Here is a 19969-nt window from a genome sequence, read left to right on the forward strand (position 1 = left end):
CAATATCCATGTTTCAACACTGTTGACTACAAAAACAGATGAAAGGACAGTGCAATCCCAAATGTCTTATAAAGAGGGAAATGACACCCCTTTTTTTTTTTTTTTTTTGCTTGGTGTTTTAAAGAAAAATGTGATCGTTGATACAAGTGCCAGTTAGTTTCCTTAATATTTCTGGATTTCAGTGTATTGATTTTTTTTTTTTTTTTTTTTTTTTTTTTGGTAAAATGTGATGCATTTTAAAGAATTCCACATTGTAAACTGCTGTATTTTACAAAATTTACTGTATATGGTTAACAAGATATAACTGGAAAATTTTGTAGTAACACAAGATAACAACAAGCAGATACAAATAAACACAGATATAGTCCACCAGCTGCATTGTCTACATAGCTCCTTTGGCCTGTGTTTCAGGGGTTTATTTTTAGCAATCTTTTCATAGCAATTAAAATGAGGGGAAATTGGGTACATTCTGGTCTCTCTAACTTGATGTGGGACTGGATGATACGACACTCCCTCCTATAGTTGTAGTTGAGGATAGTGAAATGTGTCAGTGCGATTTTTGGTGATTTCTTTTAAAAGCGGGGGAATAATCTTCCCTATATCTCTATTGAATTGTTCAAAAGGGATGAAAATACTTGAAATTGTAAAAATACCATATAATCTGAATAAGTAATTTGACACTGGTGGGACCCTGACAATTGTGATAGCTTAACTGGCATGACAAATTAAAATGAGTAGAAAGTTATACTGTATACAACAATTGAGGCAGTCAGAGCTTGGTGGGGGGGAAATGATGAAATAAGTGGTGAGGATACACAATGGAAATAAGTAATTGCGCAGGTAAAAAAAACTACCAAGAGTATACTGTTCTTTCCTTTTTTGGTTCCATATCTGCTTTTCGTGTTTTCTTTAATTTGAGTATTTTATTTTTATTTACTCTAGAAAAAGGAAAGAACTACCAGTACCTGAATTCATCATTTAGCAGATCAAATGATTACACATTGATTGAACTGTACCATGTGTGTGTGTGTGGGGGAAGTATATTTGAATATTACCACTCAAAATTATGGAAAATGTACTGTAGAATGTGATCATATCTTTTAAAACTTCCTTCTTTCTTCTTCCAAACAAATCCTCCTGTGGTCTATATTTGCAGTATGGGGTATATTGTCATTTATTAATTTTCACATAATTTTTTTCTTTCTTTCATAGGCATAGGTGGACTTCGAAAATAATTCATTCTTCTGATTTGAAAACATAAAGAAGTGTAAAGACACCTTCAATATTTTTAAGACCTTAAACACCTTGATCCTGTCACTCCACAGATGCCGGGTTTCCAAACACTGACTTGCAGAATTCAATTCTGTCTTGATATGAATACCCTTTTTTATCTTTAACCAACCTTGTAGCTCTTCCCCTTAGCCTATCCAACAAATTCAGATCTTTTCTAAAATGGGTCTTCAAGCTTGTATGTATCATTCAAGATGTAGCCTGATCATTGCTTTTTATAATGATATAATCATTTCTTTGTCTCTACTGGTCAACATCCCTGTATATCACTAGCATAATCCCTATGAATTGTTCTATTAGCTGATCTTCACAGTTCAGAGAACTTCATAACAGAAGTTCTGTGAACTGTGAAGATATAATTCTTGTTTTAAACATTTTATTCTTATGGTTCTGAAATCACAATGCTTTTTTTTAAAGCTAATATAAATAAAATTTATCTTTATTAATATTAATACTATTTCAGAACTATAAACAAGAATGGGATGTATTATATGAGGGACTTGCTGAATGATGAGATTGGGTGTTTTTATTTATATCCTGATTCCTTACAATAAACTAAAAGGAAACATTTATTTTATTATTATCATATATTTGCAGAAATCAAAACAATGGACAACAGAAGAAATGGAGTCTTATGTGCAGAATCTCTGTTTACCCTTTTTAAAAATTGCAGCATTACTTCAAAGCCACCTTTATAATGAGGACTGTGTAGATATAAAGGTATTGTTACTGTCTGTAACTTATTCTTTGTTTACATAATGTCAGTATTTATAAAAAAAGTATAAAATTGTTACCATCCATTTTTTAAATGATGATTATCAAAGATTATGATCCTTTTTCTAAAAAAAAACACAAAAATAAAAAGATATACAAAAATTAAAAAAAGTCGGACTACTTACCTAGCAAATAATTTGTTCTTAACCATCTCTTTATTTATATTATTTTATTATTTTTGTTTATTATACAGAAAGTGTATATAACTTCCCAATAAGTAAAGAGATACCCAAGTAGCAAAAAATATATATATATAATCTTTATTGTATACAAAAGTGGTATATACAATATACCCTACACAGCAGTGTAGGGTGTATTGCAAGGGGTTTTACATTGGTTGGTGGACAATAGCCTTGGGGGGATGGGGCCCATATTAAGGTTCAGGCTCATCCCCCAGAGCCAACAATAGAATCAATGTCAGATTATATCCAGAATATTATGCTTTTGACATTATTTGCAATGTATTAATAAAGATATTCATATACATTAAAAAGATATTCATATACAGTAAACCACCACTATTCGCGGTATCTGTATTCGCGGTCACTGATTTAATATAAAATGAAACCTAAAAAAATGTGAATTTTAAATCGCCGTGAACATTTTCCGCCATAAAAAAACATGGCCGTGGCAAAAATCATCTTTCCCGGTCAAAACAGTGCTCAGTAGGTGGGGGGAGAGGGGTGGCAAAATCACAAGCGTGGATGTTTCCCGCTAATCCTTGTTCAGTATGTGCTATGTGCTTGTCATGGAAGGTTTCGTCTTTTGCTTTTAATTTATATGCTTATAAATTGAATAAATTTATCAATTTATAAATTGATATGCTTACAAAAGTGAAAAATCTACCGTTTTGCAGTGTGTCAGTGTAAACAGACTTTTTCAAGTGTGTTAACAGAAGAAAGTGACTTTATTGTGGACAAGTTATTTTCTAACCCCTACAAAAATATGGCTACGAATAACAAGGGAATTGTGAAAAGATCAAAGAAGGTGATGACATTAGCGAATAAAATTCAGTTATTAGAGAAAATTTCTAATGGTGAAATTGTCTCGTCAGTGGCAAACCATTATAAAATCAATAAGTCAACAGTATGATCAATCAAGAAATCGGAAGAAAAAATCTGCCATAGTGTCTGTGAAAACGCGCCAATTGCTTCAAAAATTTGCTCTGTAACTCGTGATGTTAAATTTAAAAAAATGGAAAAAGCTTTAAATCTGTGGATAGAAGACCGAACTCAAGATAAAATTCCCTTAAGTTCACTCATCATTCGTGAAAAGGCAAAACACCTTTATCAACACTTTAGCGAAACTGGTGATAGCACTGGCAGGATACGTTTTTTAGCTATAGCAAAGGCGCTGGATTGAAAGATCTGTTTGAAATTTCTAATAAATATTACATTTAATATTAAATCATTTCTTATTTTCATTTCGATGCCTTATGCTTGCATTTCACTATGTACGTACAGTCAGTCCTCGTATAACACGTGTTTGCACTACACGAATTCGATCATACACGATTTATAAATGGGGGAACGATATCTTATATAGAACGAACCGAATTCGCTTTTGCACGATTCGCCTTTGTGTTTACAAGAAATGGCAGTCGAACGCGGAATCACCCCAACTGAACGCAACACGATAGGAATGAAGAGAAGATTCTGAAAATGTATTTATGTGTTTTATATCAGTGAAGGGGAAACATTTTTCACCATAATAATGTAAAAACCAACACAATTCCAGCTATCGGTATAATCGCAAATGCAATTAGATCGAGTTTACTACCAGTTTATAACAGATTCCACTAGCAGAAACGCAACTGGAAATTGTTTTTATTGTTTTATGGTAGTAACCCCTAGAAATGTGCTTTAGTAAAATGTGAGGTGTTAATCTCTGGCTTTACGGTGTTGTTTATTCAGTTGCTACACGCGTGCAGCTTTGTTTATGTGTATCAGGCGTGCCTCCTTGTTTTGTAATTGTGCTTTATTCCCTAAAAATGAGTAAAATACTTAAAAGGTGTGAAAAGGAAGCATCCTGGTGAAGACACTACAGATTCAGAGAGAGAAAGAAAAGCGATATCGATAAACAGAGGCGGACTGGGTCAAAAATTCTTACCTGGGAAAATTTATAGTGGCCTCATACTATGGTTTATGGCCAAAATCACACTGGCCTCTGGCCCACCTGGGTTTCCCCGGTAAGGCTTATGGCCAGTCCGCCTCTGTCGACAGGGAAAAAATATGAAATTGAATTGTGAAACGCTTTGAGCGAAATGAAAGACCATGTGATATTGCACATGCTACAGACCTAAATGAGGTAACGCCGAGAATTAGAAAGAATGCAGAGAAAATAAAAAACTTTCATAGCAGGTACAACTCAAAGTGTAATTAAAATCCATTAGATTAAGACACAAATAATTGGAAGAGATGGAACGGCTGTCATCTGTTTGGATAGGAAATCAAACAAAAACAAGTTTGCTTACGATAGAAGCAAAAGCATTAGCAATATTTTATTACGTAATAGCCGTAATAAAATACGTAAGTATTTTATTACGATTATTTATTGTGTTTGGTAATGTTTTGGTTTGTGTTCAATCTTGGGTGGCCGGCACCTAACCCTATTTTTCCCATAGGGCCTGTTGTTTATATTGCACGATTTTGCATTGCACGAGGGTTTCTAGGAACACAACTATCGTGCTATACGAGGACTGACTGTAGTCATATTATGAAGGTACATATAATACATATATAAGACAAAATTTTAGACTAGGTTTTCTTATATATTTCATACTTTGGAAAGGAACCCCTTTATTACTATGGAAGCCATAACTCAGTATTCACGTTTTCGGTATTAGCAGCATTTCTCAGGAACATAACCCCTGCGAATAACGGGGGTTTACTGTATTCTTGACTTTATTCACAAAACATTCATTATATAATATCGATGTAGATACACTATAGTTTACCCATAAATTTGAACTACATATGTAGTGTAAAGTCATCATTTTAATTGTATCTCATATTGTGAGTGCCTTCACAACAAGGTAGCTGGTATTGCACCACTTCAAATAAATAACGCTTCTCTAGTAGAGAAGACTACTGTTATTTATTTTCAGTGGATACTGCCATCCAGACAATCGTTTCGAAGCTAGTGGGCTTCATCATCAGTGGGTGGGCAAGTACCCTGGTAATGCAACATGCCATCACAGTTGCGAAGTTATTTCCACAATATGAGAGATGCCAAATGGTGTTGGTAATAATGTATTAGAAGGCGAAATGCACAAGGCATAATTTCTTATGGGTTTAGGTAATTAACTATATAATATCGGTGTAGATACACCATAGTTTACTCATAAATTTGAACTATGTGTGTAGTGTAAAGGCATCGTTTTAATTGTATCTCATATTGTGGGTGCCTTCACGAGATAGCTGGTATTGCACTACATCAAATAAATAACGCTTCTCTAGTAGAGAAGACTATTGATATTTGGCATCTCTCATATTGTGGAAATAACTTCGCAACTGTAATGGCATGTTGCCATTACCAGGGTACCTGCCCACCCATCCACTGATGATGAAGCCCACTAGCTTCAAAACGATCATCTTGATGGTGATATCCACTGAAAATAAATAACAATAGTCTTCTCTAACAATAGTCATATATAATTTTATATATGTTAATATATATAATAGAATATAATTTTATTCTTTATTCTGATGTATATTGGTTAATAAAAAGAAATTATATCTTTAGTAATAACAGCAGTTTTCTTATTTAAAAAATATTATTTCCTGAATACCTCACTTCCAGTGTACATGAGTGGCCACGTGATGCTTTAGCCTGTACACATCTTACATCTTGGCATGGCCTCCACAAGGTCCTTTTTTGATTTTGATTTAGTAGTTGTTGGCGCATCGGCTTCTGTGGCCATATTGCACCTCCCAAGGTTTTTGCAGTACTTTGATCCAAGCCCGAGGCAGGAATCGAACCCGCGACCTTTGGGTTGCGGGTACAAGGTCCTGCAGGGTGTCATGTGGTAGTGCTACCCATGCTTTGCACAATATGTCCAGTAATAATGCCTATGCATTATCAGGAATAAACATCCTTTTCTAGTAGGTTCCAGACATGCCTTATTGGGTTGAGATTGTTAAGTGGTAAATTGGGCAACTCTGGGAGGACAGAGAATAAAACTAGTTAGCAACCTGCTGAGCCTTGTGGTGCATTGTCTTGTTGATAGATGCCAAAGTTTTCTGGACATACCATCATTATGAAGGGATACTTGGTCGGCAACAATAGAAAGGTAGGCATTCCCATCAAGACATTGATTTCTGTGGACTCAGGTTACTTTCACCAAATGCAGATATGCCCATCAGCACAATAGAGTTGGAAATAGGATTCATCAGACCAAGCAACAGATATCCATGTGTTGGTGTTCCACTATTGATGCTGACATGCCCATGCATAGTGCAGTGTCTTGTATCTTGCAATGAGCGTGGATACCTCTGACAGCCATCAACTTCCATAGTCTATATGAGCTAATGTCCAGTGCATAGTCCATGTGAATATTGGACTTGATATTCCTATATTGTACTGCATGGTTAGCTGTGTGGCTGTGCTGCATCACTGCTCTGTTATGAGTTGAGACACACAACACTCACTACAGGTGTTGACCACACATGACTGTTCCACGTATGACTTTTTGGCTGGTTCTTCAACTGCCATTGATCCAGTCATTGTAGACTTATTACACCACAGAATGGGAACGCTGTTATTGTGGGAACCATGTAGGCTGTTGTCAAGGTATTGGCACCTTCACATCTTATCCCTGCAATTATTCAAATTCAAAGCTGGAAAAACCTCAACCCTGACCCATTCTTCCTCACAGACACTCAAAAACGTAATAGCTGTATGAACTACAATCTTATATCAGCTGTTCCCAACTTTGAGTCTTCGCCAGCATCACAGTCCAGTCCGTTTCTACACAAGGGGATGTTGCTAATGATGAGGCCAACTCAGTGTATTAGCTGTAAAAAAATTTTTTTTACAGCTGTACTTCTCCAATAACAAAATAATGATGCAGACCAAAACTGAATACCATACTTAAGGAATACTAAAGTTCACACTCACACAAAAATTTCAATAATTATTTTGATTTTTAAGATCATTTGGAAATGACATCCAGGCCTTGATTAACATCACTGCTACTTTGAATTCTCCATAAATGCAGCAGCAGTCTTTCCAGCTTTATGCTGACATAAATTATCACAAGCATGCAGCATTATACAATTAGCTATGGAGCACTTCCAAGCTGCATATCAGAAAGAAATAATACAAATTCTCTGAGAATGCTATAAAAACCACAAAGCACAACTACTCATCAAATCATTCAGCTTTCACTAGATTCAGCAAACAGAAACTGACCTTTCTATAGAATTCCAGCATTTAGTGTTACAATGTTTGATGGTGTACAATTTTACAAAACTAAAACCATGTTATAAAACTCACAGCATTACAACAAGAAACTCACTGATTCATTCCCCATTATTCAGATTCAGTAGTGATGCATAAATGACTACTTTCTTAAAGGCTATTGCATGAACAAAGACAACAGTTTATTGAGATAAGAATATATTTATAAAAGTTATGTTCAATCTTTTATTTATTATTTTATTTTTTTTTTTTTTATGAGAACCCCAAACACGAGAGGTATTAAACCTATAGTGCTTAGTACCGTGCTTGGGTTGGAGGTTGAGAAGACGAAAGAAGATATTTGTTGATATTGGACTTGAACTTCTGTAGATTGTAATTTTCAGGAAATACGTATGAAGGAAGGTTGTTCCAGAAAACGGCAGTTGAATGAATAAATGAGGAAGATGAAAAGTTGGTTCTGTGGGTTTGAAGTTGGACAGTAAATGGATGTTGGCTGGTGGCGGCACGTGTTCGGACTGTTTTGAAAGAGAGAGCGGGAATTATAGAAGCCAATTCAGAAGAACAGTGCCCATGGAAGTATCTGTAGAAGAGGCATGCAGCAGAAACAGTGCGTCTATGAGACAGCGAGTGGAGAGACTCTGTTAGAGATGAATCATTAATTAACCGAACTGTCCTCTTCTGAATGGAATCAAGAAGCCTGAGAGAGGTTTTGGGGGCACCACCCCAGATGTGGGAACAATATTCCATGGCAGGGCAGATTTGCGATTTATACAGAGTGAGCAGCTGTTTGGGAGAAAAGTAACGCCGAGAGCGAAAGAGAAAACCAAGTTTTTTAGATGCAGAGGAAGCAATATTTGTAATGTGCTTGTGCCAAGAGAGATTAGAAGTCAGGGTAATCCCCAAAAGAGATATATCATTTTGCCTAGAAATCGGAGTGTCACTAAAGATAAGCATAGGAGCAGAAGAATCCTTTTTGCGAGATATAAGACAAGATTGAGTTTTAGAAGGGTTGAAATCAACTAAGTTGTCTTTGCCCCACTGGAGAATTACCTGAAGATCGGCATTTAAGGAATTGGCAGCAGATTTTCGAGAACTTAAAGCTGATTGAGCTGGACAAGGTTTCTCAAAATGGAAAGTTGAATGCAATGTGCTATCATCGGCAAAACTATGGATAGGATTTCCAGTCAATGGAAGAAGGTCATTGATATACAAGAGGAAAAGAGTGGGGGAAAGAACTGAACCTTGGGGGACACCGGCATTAGTGGAGAAGTTAGAAGACAGAGAGCCATCTACCATCACCCTCAGTGAGCGATCAGAGAGAAAACTGGATAACCAATTACTAAAAACAGTTGGCAAACCATAAGATGGAAGCTTGTTTAGAAGACCTTTATGCCAAACACGATCAAAAGCCTTTGAGATGTCAAGAGCAACTACTTGTGTTTCACCGAACCTTTCCATTGAATTAGTCCATAAATGGGTAACATAAGCCAGAATATCACCAGTGGATCGACACTGACGGAATCCATACTGGCGATCGTTGATCAGACGGAAAGTTTCTAGGTAGTTTAAGAGTTGGCGGTTAATTGATTTCTCCATTACTTTAGAAAGAGTAGAAGTAATTGCAATGGGACGATAATTGGATGGGAGGGATTTGTCACCCTTTTTAGGAACTGGCTGGATATGAGCAAATTTCCAAGCAGAAGGAAAAACACCTTTGGAATAAGAAAGTGAAAAAAGGCGGCAAAGAACAGGAGTAAGTTCAGGAGCACAGGTTTTGAGAACAAGTGGAGAAATACCATCAGGACCTGGAGCTTTCTTAGCATCAAGATTCATCAAAATCCTTCTGATATCCTTTTGACGGAAGACCACAGGAGGCATTGAATGGAGCGTGTTAGGAATGGTGGGAGGTGTTTTACCAAGATCATTAATACATGAGCTCAAAGAAAAATGGGATGCTAGCAGGTCAGCTTTATCCTTGGCTGAAGTGACAACAGAACCATCTGGTTTGGACAGAGGTGGGAGCAGAGATGGGCAAAAGTTGCGGCCAATAGCTTTGGCAAGAGACCAGAATGCTCGGCTACCATTAGGGCAAGAAGCAAGTTTTCTACTCTTAGCCTGTTCAAACTCTACTTTGGACTGATTAATGACTGCTTTACAATTGTTGCGAGCTTTGGTGTAGGCAGAAAATGAAACTGAAGAATTAGAAACAAGCCAATTACGATATGCAACGTTCTTCTCTTGGACAGCCTTAGCACATTTATTGGAAAACCAAGGTTTAGATAAAGGACGAGATTTTAAAGTGGAGTGTGGGATAAAGGATTCCATTCCTGCAAGAATAATTTCACTGACACGATCTGAGCAAACGTTGACATCAGAAGTTTTGAAACAGTAATCAGACCAAGGAAAAGAAGAAAAGAAGTCTCGCAGGTCATCCCATTTTGCATTCTTGTAATGCCAAACAATACGAGGTTGGGAATAGCCATGAGATAAAGGTTCCATTGGAGAAGAGGCACTCACCAAGTTGTGATCTGAAGTGCCTAAAGGACCTCTCACTTCAACCTTGTACTTAGAAGGGTTGTTTGTGAGAAAAAGATCAAGCGTATTGGCTGTATGATTAGGATTGTCCGGTATTCTTGTAGGTAAATGAACAATCTGTGCTAGGTCATTAGTAATTGCAAAAGCCTCAGCATCTCGACCTGCTGGATCGGTGTGACTAGAAAACGGAAGCCAGCTGGAGTTGTGAACGTTAAAATCACCAAGGAAAATTACCTCACTGTTAGGAAAGTTGGACTGGAGAAAGTCAAGTTGCAAAGAGAGGAAGTCAAAGAGCTCCAAGTGATTAGTGGAGTTGGGAGAACGGTAGAGACAAGAGATGAATTTTACACAATGAGGTAGAGAGATTTTAAGCCAGAGAAGATCAAAGAGAGGAGATTCCAAATTGCCAAGTCTCCGACAGGGAATATCAGAACGGACATATGCACAAGTACCACCTTTGAGGCGAAAGGAATCATACAGCAAATAATTTGGACATCTGAGATGAGCAGTAGTTGAATCAACTGATAACTGAGATTCAGTCAGAAAAAGTACATGGGGTTTGGAAGACTGCAAGTGGAAATGGACATCGTTGAGATTAGAAATGGACATCGTTGAGATTTAAGTATCATTAATCATCATAGAACAAACAGGATTATATATTGACAAGAAGAGCTTCTTGAAGAATCTCTGGAGAGCCTGTAAAACAAATTAGTATCATCAGCCTTAAAAAAAAGACATCTCTCATTGAGCATAAGTTCTTAGAAACAAGCAAGTTGCAAAAATACAGAACTGTCATTTAACTGTCACTAATACAGAACAGTGATTCTTTCCAAAAAAAATTTTTTTTTTGTAAGAATCAGAAGAGTACAACAGCCTACAGAAGAGAAACTCTTCTGTAGGCTGTTGTACTCTATAAAAACAAAGTTTACATGCCTTCGTTATCACGTTCAATTCCTTATATTTGTAGGTCATACATAAATATCTGTGGGAAAAACTTTATTTTAAATCTTCACTATATAACTTTTGCTTATATTGAACCTTCACTATATGAGTTAGCAATGCTTCCAAACACATGATGTCAAATGAAAATGACTAATTTTTTTTATCAGGACCACTAATTTCATTTAAAAGCAGCATAAAAACAAAACAATTCACCTTAATAACTTTCATTGATCTTCTCACAGGTTGAACAAATCTCAAGTTTTGTCTTATACCGAACATCTAACCTATTACAGCTGATCTGATATAGAGCTCTTACTTAATTACATAGTTAAAGTTCTCCTACAGAAGATTCTAAAAGACACCTATGAACACACATATGAAAACAATGGATAGGACTTCTGGTCAATGGAAAAAGGTCATTAATATACCGGAGGAAGACAATAGGAGAAACAAGAACTAAATCTTGGAGAAGGTTTAATTCTTCAGTAGAGAAGTTAGAAGACAGAGAGCCATCTACCATCTCCCACAGTGAACAGTCAGAGAGAAAACTGGATACTCAATTACAAAACATAGTTGGCATACCATAAGATGGAAACTTATTTAGAACAATTTTATGCTAAAACTGTCAGACACCTTTGTAAATGTCAAGAGCAACTACTTAAATTTCACCAGACTTTTCCACTGAATTTTTCCATAAATGGGTAACATAAGCCAGTATATCACCAGTGGATCGACACTAAACGGAATCAATTCTGGCAATCTTTGATCAGATAGTTTAAGAGTTGGTGGTTAATAGCTTTCTCCATTGCTTTAGTAAAGTAGAAGTAAGTGCAGTGGGACAATAACTGGATCATAGGGATTTGTCACCCTTTTTAGGAACTGGCTGTACATGAGCAGATTTCCAAGCAGATGGGAAAATACCTGTCAAATAAGAAAGTGAAAAGAGGCGACAGAACAGGAGTAAGCTCAGGAGCACAGGTTTTGAGAACAAGTGGAGAATTACCATCAGTTTCTGGTGCTTTCTTGGTATCAAGACTTCAAAATTCTTTATACCCTTTTGACAGAAGACCACAGGACACATTGAATGGAGAGTACTGGGAATACTAGTGGGTGGTTTACCGAGATCATCAATACAATAGAAGAAAAGTAGGATGCTAGCAGGTCAGCTTTGTCTCTCTCAAAACTGGATGGTTGCATTGTCACCTCAAGCTGAGGTGGCAATGCAACTGTCCAGTTTTGAGAGAGGTGGGAGCACAGATAGGCAAAAGTTGCAGCCAATAGCTTTGGCAAGAGACCAGAATGCTCCACTACTATTTGGACAAGAAGTAAGTTTTCTACTCATAACCCATTCAAAATCTAGTTTGGATTGGCTAATAACTGCTTTACAAGTGTTGTGAGCTTTGATGTAGGCCAAAAATGAACCTGGAATTTGGATGCAAGCCAATTCTGATGAGCAACATTCTTATCTTTAACAGCCTTAGCACATTTATTGAAAAAGCTATAGATAAAGGACAAGGTTTTAAGGGGGTGTGGAATATAGGATTTCATTCCTACAAGAATAATTTCACCGACGTGATCCAAGCAAACATTGACATCAGGAGACTTAAAACACAGTAATCCATCTGAGGAAAAGAACAGAAATCACACAGATCATCTCATCTTGCATTTTTGTATTGCTACACAATATGAGGTTGAGAATAGACACAAGAGAAAGGCTTCATTAAAGAAGAGACCATCAACAACTTATGATCTGAGGTGCCTAGAGGACCACTCACCTCAACTGTGTACTTGGAAGGTTTGTTTGTGAAAAAAAGATCAAAACTGTTGTCTGTGTGGATTGGATTATCTAGTATTCGGGCAGGTAAATTAACAATCTATGTGAGATCATTAGTAATTGCAAAAGCCTCAGCATCTCAACCAGCTGGGGCTGTAAACATTAAAAACACCGAGGAAAATTACCCCACTGTTAAGATAGTTGGATTGAAGGAAGTTAGGTTTCAAAGAGAGAAAGTTAAGAGTTTCAACTGATTAGTGGAGTTGGGAGAACAATAGAAGCAACAGGTGAATTTGACAGAATGGAGTAGAGAGAGAGATTTTAAGTCAGAGGAGATTCCAAATTACTAAGTCTCTGACGGGATATCAAAGCAGGCATATGCATAAGTACCAGCTTTGAAGTGAAAGGAATCATACAGCAAATAATTAGAACATCTGGGATGAGCAGTGGTTGAATCAACCAATAATTGGGATTCTGTTAGAAAAAGTATGAGGGACTTGGCAAACTCTTAGTGGAAACGGACATTATTGAGATTGGAAGTGAGACCACATATATTTCTGAAGAATTTTGGCGGTTTAGATCTTTTCGCAGATAAGTTTGTTCTGTTAATTTGACTATTCATGATGTATTTAGTAGTACGAAAAGATGAAGAGGACATGTATGAAGTAATATAACTGTGTAATTAATGAATAGGGAATACACACGGCAAGAATATACCCATCTCCTTGACATAACATGGCCTTGACAATGTCCCCCCTCCATACATACTACTCAGGCTTCCTCCAGTCACTATCTGGCAGATAGTGACTAATACTGCCTGGTAACAGAGAGAGGTGTGGCATTCCTCCATTTGGTGTGGGTGCCATACCTTGATCCCTGCTTACGTTGGTTTGCACCTGGATGGTCACTTCCAGTGTACGTAGGTGCTGTATTTCAGGACTTGCACACAGCTGCTATACCCAGGATTACTAACAGTCCCACCACTGTGAAGGTGCAAGCATGATTTGGTTGTTGCAGAATGACTGGACTTTGCTAAAAATCAGTCCCCTTGACTAGATTCATCTGAATATCAGTTGCATCAGCATTGAAGACTGCCAGGTAGCAAGCCCAGCTTACCATACCTGAGAGAATGTTTGTGACAGCCTTGAGGACTAAAGTTAGAAATTTAGAAATCATTATTAACTAATCATGCATAATAACTAACGTATGTTAAAATTGGGAATGTAATTTCTTCTCCATTAGAAATAAAAAGGAAATGAGAAAGTAGACAGTGCAATAAAAATGGCACATCCCCCTTCAAACAGTTTCTTATCCTATAGACTATTGCCAACTAATAATCTATTGCCAGTACTAAATACAATAACAGTGAAACAATTTCAAGATCATGAAAATTAAGTAGAGAAGAGGAGAGGTAGTACTAAGATAGGATATAACCAGGACTGGATTATCCAATGGACATAATGCATAAGTCCCACATAGCTCCCAAGGGCCTACAAAAAAGTTTCAGGCTCAGAAATGAGAATAGAAGTTTGCTAAATCGAACTCAGTAATTTGCTTTAATTTGATTACTCTACAAAACCTTTTTATTATAATAGTACATCTACAAATGGCAAAGATTTATTCATTCGAATATTTATCTGTAAAATTATGGGCTTTTGATAATGAGCACCCAGGGGCCCACATGGAAAGACTTTAATCTAGTCTTGGATATATGGATATAACTGTCACACTCTTTTCAAGCAGAGGACCTCTTCCTCTCCTCACCTCAAGGTGCTGGAACTATGACACAGTAAAAAAAAAAAAAAAAAAACAGTAAGGCGTACTTACAATATCTGGTGCATTCAAATGAGTCTTAGAGAAGAATGCTTTTGCATTCTTCTCTAGGACTTGACAACTGCTAAAGACCCTCTAAATTACAGAGATGGCACGGTAGATGTCTCTTCCTTTTTTAAGACCATTAATCTCTGCTACATACTCTGAAAATCATGTAACCTAAAAAGGAGTATCCATAGCTCACTAACAAACTTCGTCACACAGAAAAGGCTAAGCAATAATTCAAGAATACTTTTAGATGTACAGATACAGAGCCACACTGTAACTTATGGAATAGCCTAGTGTGATTCATCTTGTGAGAGGGAGACAAACAAATGGCTGTCTTAAATTTAGTTATTCAGTGTGGAGGATAGACCAATTAAAATGTTGCTTGGGGATCATCATTACACAGAGTTTGAAAACAACTAACCTATGCAGTCAGTGAGCTAAAAAAGCATCAGCCAACTAACCAAGTTAGTTGGCTGATGATTCAAACTTACATCATTTCTCCCAATACTAGGGCTGAACTTTCGTGCATTGTGATATTAAGTGCGGCTTACCTAGATATAAAATTTTCTGTTATTAATAGTTGTGTAGCTCTATATTTCTGTAAAGTATTAGCATATTAATTTAATATGCTTAGTAGTATTGTTTTATATAACATGAGATATTTGCTGCTAACTTGCATGTTGAGCTTAATATAAACTACAAAGTAGCTGTAAGAGCCTATAGGACTCTTCTTCAAGAAATCTGTTTCTTACCTCTTGTAAGTATTTAAAAGTATCAAGCATAGAAAACATTTACGTACTTCAGTTTGCCTTTAGGCTTACTGGCTGTTATTATTGGTCATAAGTCCTATAATATGTTTTACTGTGAATTTTTGCCAGTTTTATATAATTATTCCACAATTGTTTTGGCTAGTTGCTTATCATCCCCGCCTAAACATGCAGGCACACACACACACACACACACACACACACACACACACACACACACACACACACACACACACACACACACACACACACACACACCCAAAATGCAAGGTCCCCAAGGATCAGTTTTGGTAACATGGCTGTTTTTGATTTCCATAAATAAAATCAACAAAGGAATGGAGGGCCTAATGTCGAGATTGGTAGAGTAGTTAATGGCGAACAGCATTTTGGACTTGGGGACCAGCAACCACAAATAAATTATACACTTAGTGGAACTAAATTATAAACATAAGAAGGGATTTGGGAGTTAATGATACCAGGAGACATGAAGTTCTTTGAAAAGTGTAGACAGGCTAGGAGGATGGTCCATTTTGGTGTCCTTTTTATTTTTTATTATTATTATTATTTTATTTTTGTTTGTAGCAAGCAGATGACTTCTTGCAGTATGTGGCTAAGCTAATACTAATAAGCTGCCAAATACTGTTTTACATAATTATACCCTTACATAATACCCTTAATTATTCAGCACAAATAAATTAAAGGATAGCAAATATAGAAATCTAATATATGATTAGTAATTGTAATATTTTTTAAGCTGTAAACATTTACCAAGTTTTCAGCATTAACTATATCTTAAATTTTTGTTATAGGATTCAACCAAAGAATTTTCTACATTATGTAAATATTTAGGAATATTGCAGCATCAGCAACAAATAGAAGACAAAAATTTCTCTTCTGCACAGTGTTTCAACTGGGTGACAGAAGAACCTATTTTACTTATTAAGACATGGTGTCAAGATTTCATCAACTTTGTCAACAAGTCCGTTATATCTGCCAGAGTAAGTTAGTTGCTTTAAAAATCTCTCTCTCTCTCTCTCTCTCTCTCTCTCTTATATATATATATATATATATAATCTTTTCATGTTGAATAAACAAGAGGAGATTATACTTCAGAAATGGGAAATAAATTTGTCACTTGTTGATGTGTGAGGTCTCCCCACCACACCCTGAATCATCCTTAATGACATTGCAACCACCTTTGAAACCTCTCTCTTTCTCTCTCTCTCTCTCTCTATATATATATATATATATATATATATATATATATATATATTCTGTTTTTTATTATTAAAGCCTATGTGATTATTTCTTCTTTATCTCTTGCTACGTTAATGCTATTGTCATGTGACAATTGGACATTATATGTGCTTGATATATTACAGGTTAATTGAACAAATTGCTTCGATTTGGTCGATTTAATCTATTTTCTGGTATTTATTTATTATCTATATAGGTATTTAGGTGTATAGGGAACAGGAAAACCAGTTAGCATGTGTAGTCTTTTCTTCCTGGGGGTCTGTACATGTAATGGTAATAATAATAATAATAATAATAATAATAAATGAAGTTAATATTATATATATTTCAAACAAACATTAAATAAACATCAAATCAATGTCAACTAACATTCTTTTACCTGGTCATCTACCCACTACTTCATCTGGGGCTTTGAGCGAATCGATAGCCAGATTAAAGGAATGTCTCATACCTACCTGTTTCTGTTATCCTTTTATCAGTTTTGCCTTTATAGTGATATTTTTGTACTTAATTAATTGATTTTAGATAAACTTTAATTCAATTTATCATTTTCTTTTTCGGTTTAATTTTAATTTTTAAACTTAGAATCGGAATCAGCAAACTGGTATAGGTGATACAAAGCCCAATGGGTAAGTATCTGAATAAGTGAGAAGGTTTTTACTTACAGTCAGTTGTCCTGTGGTGGTCTGTCAGAAAAAGGGGGTTAGTCCCGCTCTCTGTTTGTTATGACGTGATGTCGATATTGCCGTGGGGGCAATATATTTGCAAGTCATGAGAGGGTTGATTTTTACGTTTGTCGGGGGTGGGCGGCTGAGGTCGGGGGTATTCTTCAGAGTTGAAATGATGTGTTTTATGAATATACAAGCCCAATATATTAGAAAAGGATGATTTTATGATGGATGTTGTTCATTTACATTATTTTCATGAATTTGTTATTTACATGAATTGGCTATTGCTATTTACATGAATTTGTTATTCATGTAAATTCATGTATCCCTTGGACTGGGCCGGTATAGCTTTTCTAAGGAATAACGGCCCGTATTGTCCTAGGGGATAGCTATTTACATATATACAGCCTCCGACTAAGTGAATGTATACCTTGTGCTGTTTAGCTTAAATATGTTCTTTGTATGATGCTATTTTTCCATTTTGGCTTTCCTAGTTTCTAATTTTAGATGGGTGGGTTAGTATAGGATGATGGATTACAGTGCAGTCAGAAGACAAGCCTCTTCTGAACGTAATAAATCCGGGCCTCAATTTATGCAGTATTTATCCTGCATTTTTAATTTAGACTACTGATGCTTTATATCTGCTTTATGGTTTTTCAATAATTTTATATGGGCAGATGTTCAGTTGATTTTTGCTGTTCATATGTATGGCCGTTTTAATGTGGTGTTTGCTGTAATTGTTGGGTATATTGTTTTTGGTGAGGGTTTTTAGTAGTTTTTTAATTGCTTCCGTTGTATTTTCTGTATTATTGCATATGTTTATTAATCTTGTTGATTGGTTCCTAATTGTGTTTCCTTGTATGTGCTTAGCAATGTTGCTATCCCAGTGGATGAGCTTTATGGCTGGGAAGTTGAAGTAGTCTCTTTTGTCATAATGTTTAGTGTCGATATTGTCTTTGTTGATAGTGATCTGGCTGTCGAGATAAAATGCTTGTTGGTTGCTGTTTGGGTTGGTACATTCAATGCTAAGGTCTGTGTGGTAGATTTCCTGGGCTAGTGTTTCGAAGTTGTCGTAGTTGATGGCTAGGACGTCATCGATATATCTATATATGTTGATTTCTTCTTGGATGTTATTTTCAAAGTGGTGTAAGTATAGGTTGGCTATTGCGCAGGAGCAGCATGATCCCATGGCTATCCCTCTAGTCTGTAAGTAGATGCTGTTTCCCATCATTACGTAGTTATTTTTGACGTTGAGATTGATTAGATCGCGCCAGTATTGTTTATTGCATTTCAAATTTTTTTGTTGGTTTTGAAAGTAGTATAAGAGGGCTTTAATTAGATTGTCATGTGAAATGCTAGTGAAGAGGTTTTTGAAGTCGTAGGTGTAGATACTTCTGATATTGTTGCTTTTGTTTTGGATGTAATCTAGATATTTTTTGTTGTTGGTGATGATTTTGAAGTTAGTTATTTTGCTAATTATAACTTTGTTTGTCTTCCAATAGGTTGCTGGAAGGTTTTATGTAACTGCTCTTACCTGATGTGATGAACCTTTTTTTCCGGTGGGTATTTTGTGAAATTTGGGGATCCAGTGAATGAATGGGTATTTTGTAATATCTATTTTCAGCTTGAGTTGTTTGTGTAATGCTATGATTTTCTTGCTGATGCTGTTTGGTGTGGAGTTTATTTGTTTGTATGTTTCACTGTGGTTCATTTCTTCTTTAATTGTGTCTATGTAAAACGTTTTGCAAATTATACTAAAGTTATTGTTGGCCTTGTCTGTGTTTGTTATAACAAATCTGCTTTGTAGTTCTTTTGTCTTGTGGTTAATGTTTTTTAAATTATATTGTTTAACGTAATTTTGTAGTGTTAAGACTTCTTGGAATCTATTCATAATTTTTTCTGTGGTATTGTTTATCCATATTTGGAATGCCCCCTATAGGTGTGTTAAATTTGTATGCAGTTTTGAATGCGAATTGTAGTAGATCCTTGTATATAGATTTTCGTGTGCTTATTAAATTGGTTGGGCTATTGCGTCTGAATTTGGTTCCTTTTTCCATGATCTCTTTTAGTGTGTGATCCTCTATAATGCTAAGGTCGCCTGTGATGATGTGGATCTGTATAACTTGGGCGCCTCCGTAGCCAGGTGGGAAGGAGCAGCAGTGCATAGCACATGCTTCTTGATTAGACCGGGGTTCGAGCTCATCACCACCAAATAGGAAGGATGCAGAAAGGTCAGGGAATGACCATCGCAGAGCAATATGGCCTTAGTTGCTAATGCTCCTAAAAAAAACCAAATAACAAGTGGATCTGTATTTTTTATATTTCTTATCTTGGCAGTGGCAAGGTTGTTCTGTGTTGTCCATATTGCTAATGGTGTTTTTGTAGTTACAAATGGTTATGCCTATCAGTTTTGTGAAACTATTTCTGACTTTTATGCTAATGTTTTTGATAGGTAGGAACTTCTTGGTGTTATCCATAATGCCACAGATGTTAACATGGTCGAATGTCCGGTTCAGGAATTTGATTGTGCAGTATTCTTTTTTCGTTCTGTCTGTGTAATCAGTGCCGATTCTGAATTTGAATACATCTTCTAGGGTATGGTTGAGGTGTATGTTCTGAATATTGAGTTTTTGGTGAATTCTGTTTAGTGCTTTTAGTTTACTGATTTTAAGTGTAAATAGGGTGTTGTGGATGTTTTTCACATTGATGGGGTCCATATC

The 19969-nt window shown here is 36.1% G+C and overlaps 1 protein-coding gene across 2 annotated transcripts in view; it reads left to right on the top strand.

Annotated features, from left to right (window-relative positions):
• Positions 1-19969, top strand: part of Ubr3 (Ubr3 ubiquitin ligase) — a 452715-nt gene that overhangs the window by 401385 nt on the left and 31361 nt on the right. For both annotated transcript variants that reach the window (XM_090383419.1, XM_090383420.1), the window contains exons 32-33: positions 1888-2010; positions 16134-16322. In XM_090383419.1, coding sequence (XP_090239545.1) covers positions 1888-2010; positions 16134-16322 — 312 coding nt within the window. The remainder of the gene's footprint in view (positions 1-1887; positions 2011-16133; positions 16323-19969) is intronic.

Source organism: Mastigoproctus giganteus, chromosome 10, assembly GCF_048544385.1.
Source record: "Mastigoproctus giganteus isolate SK-2022 chromosome 10, ASM4854438v1, whole genome shotgun sequence".
Classification (NCBI taxonomy): Eukaryota; Metazoa; Arthropoda; class Arachnida; order Uropygi; family Thelyphonidae; genus Mastigoproctus; species Mastigoproctus giganteus.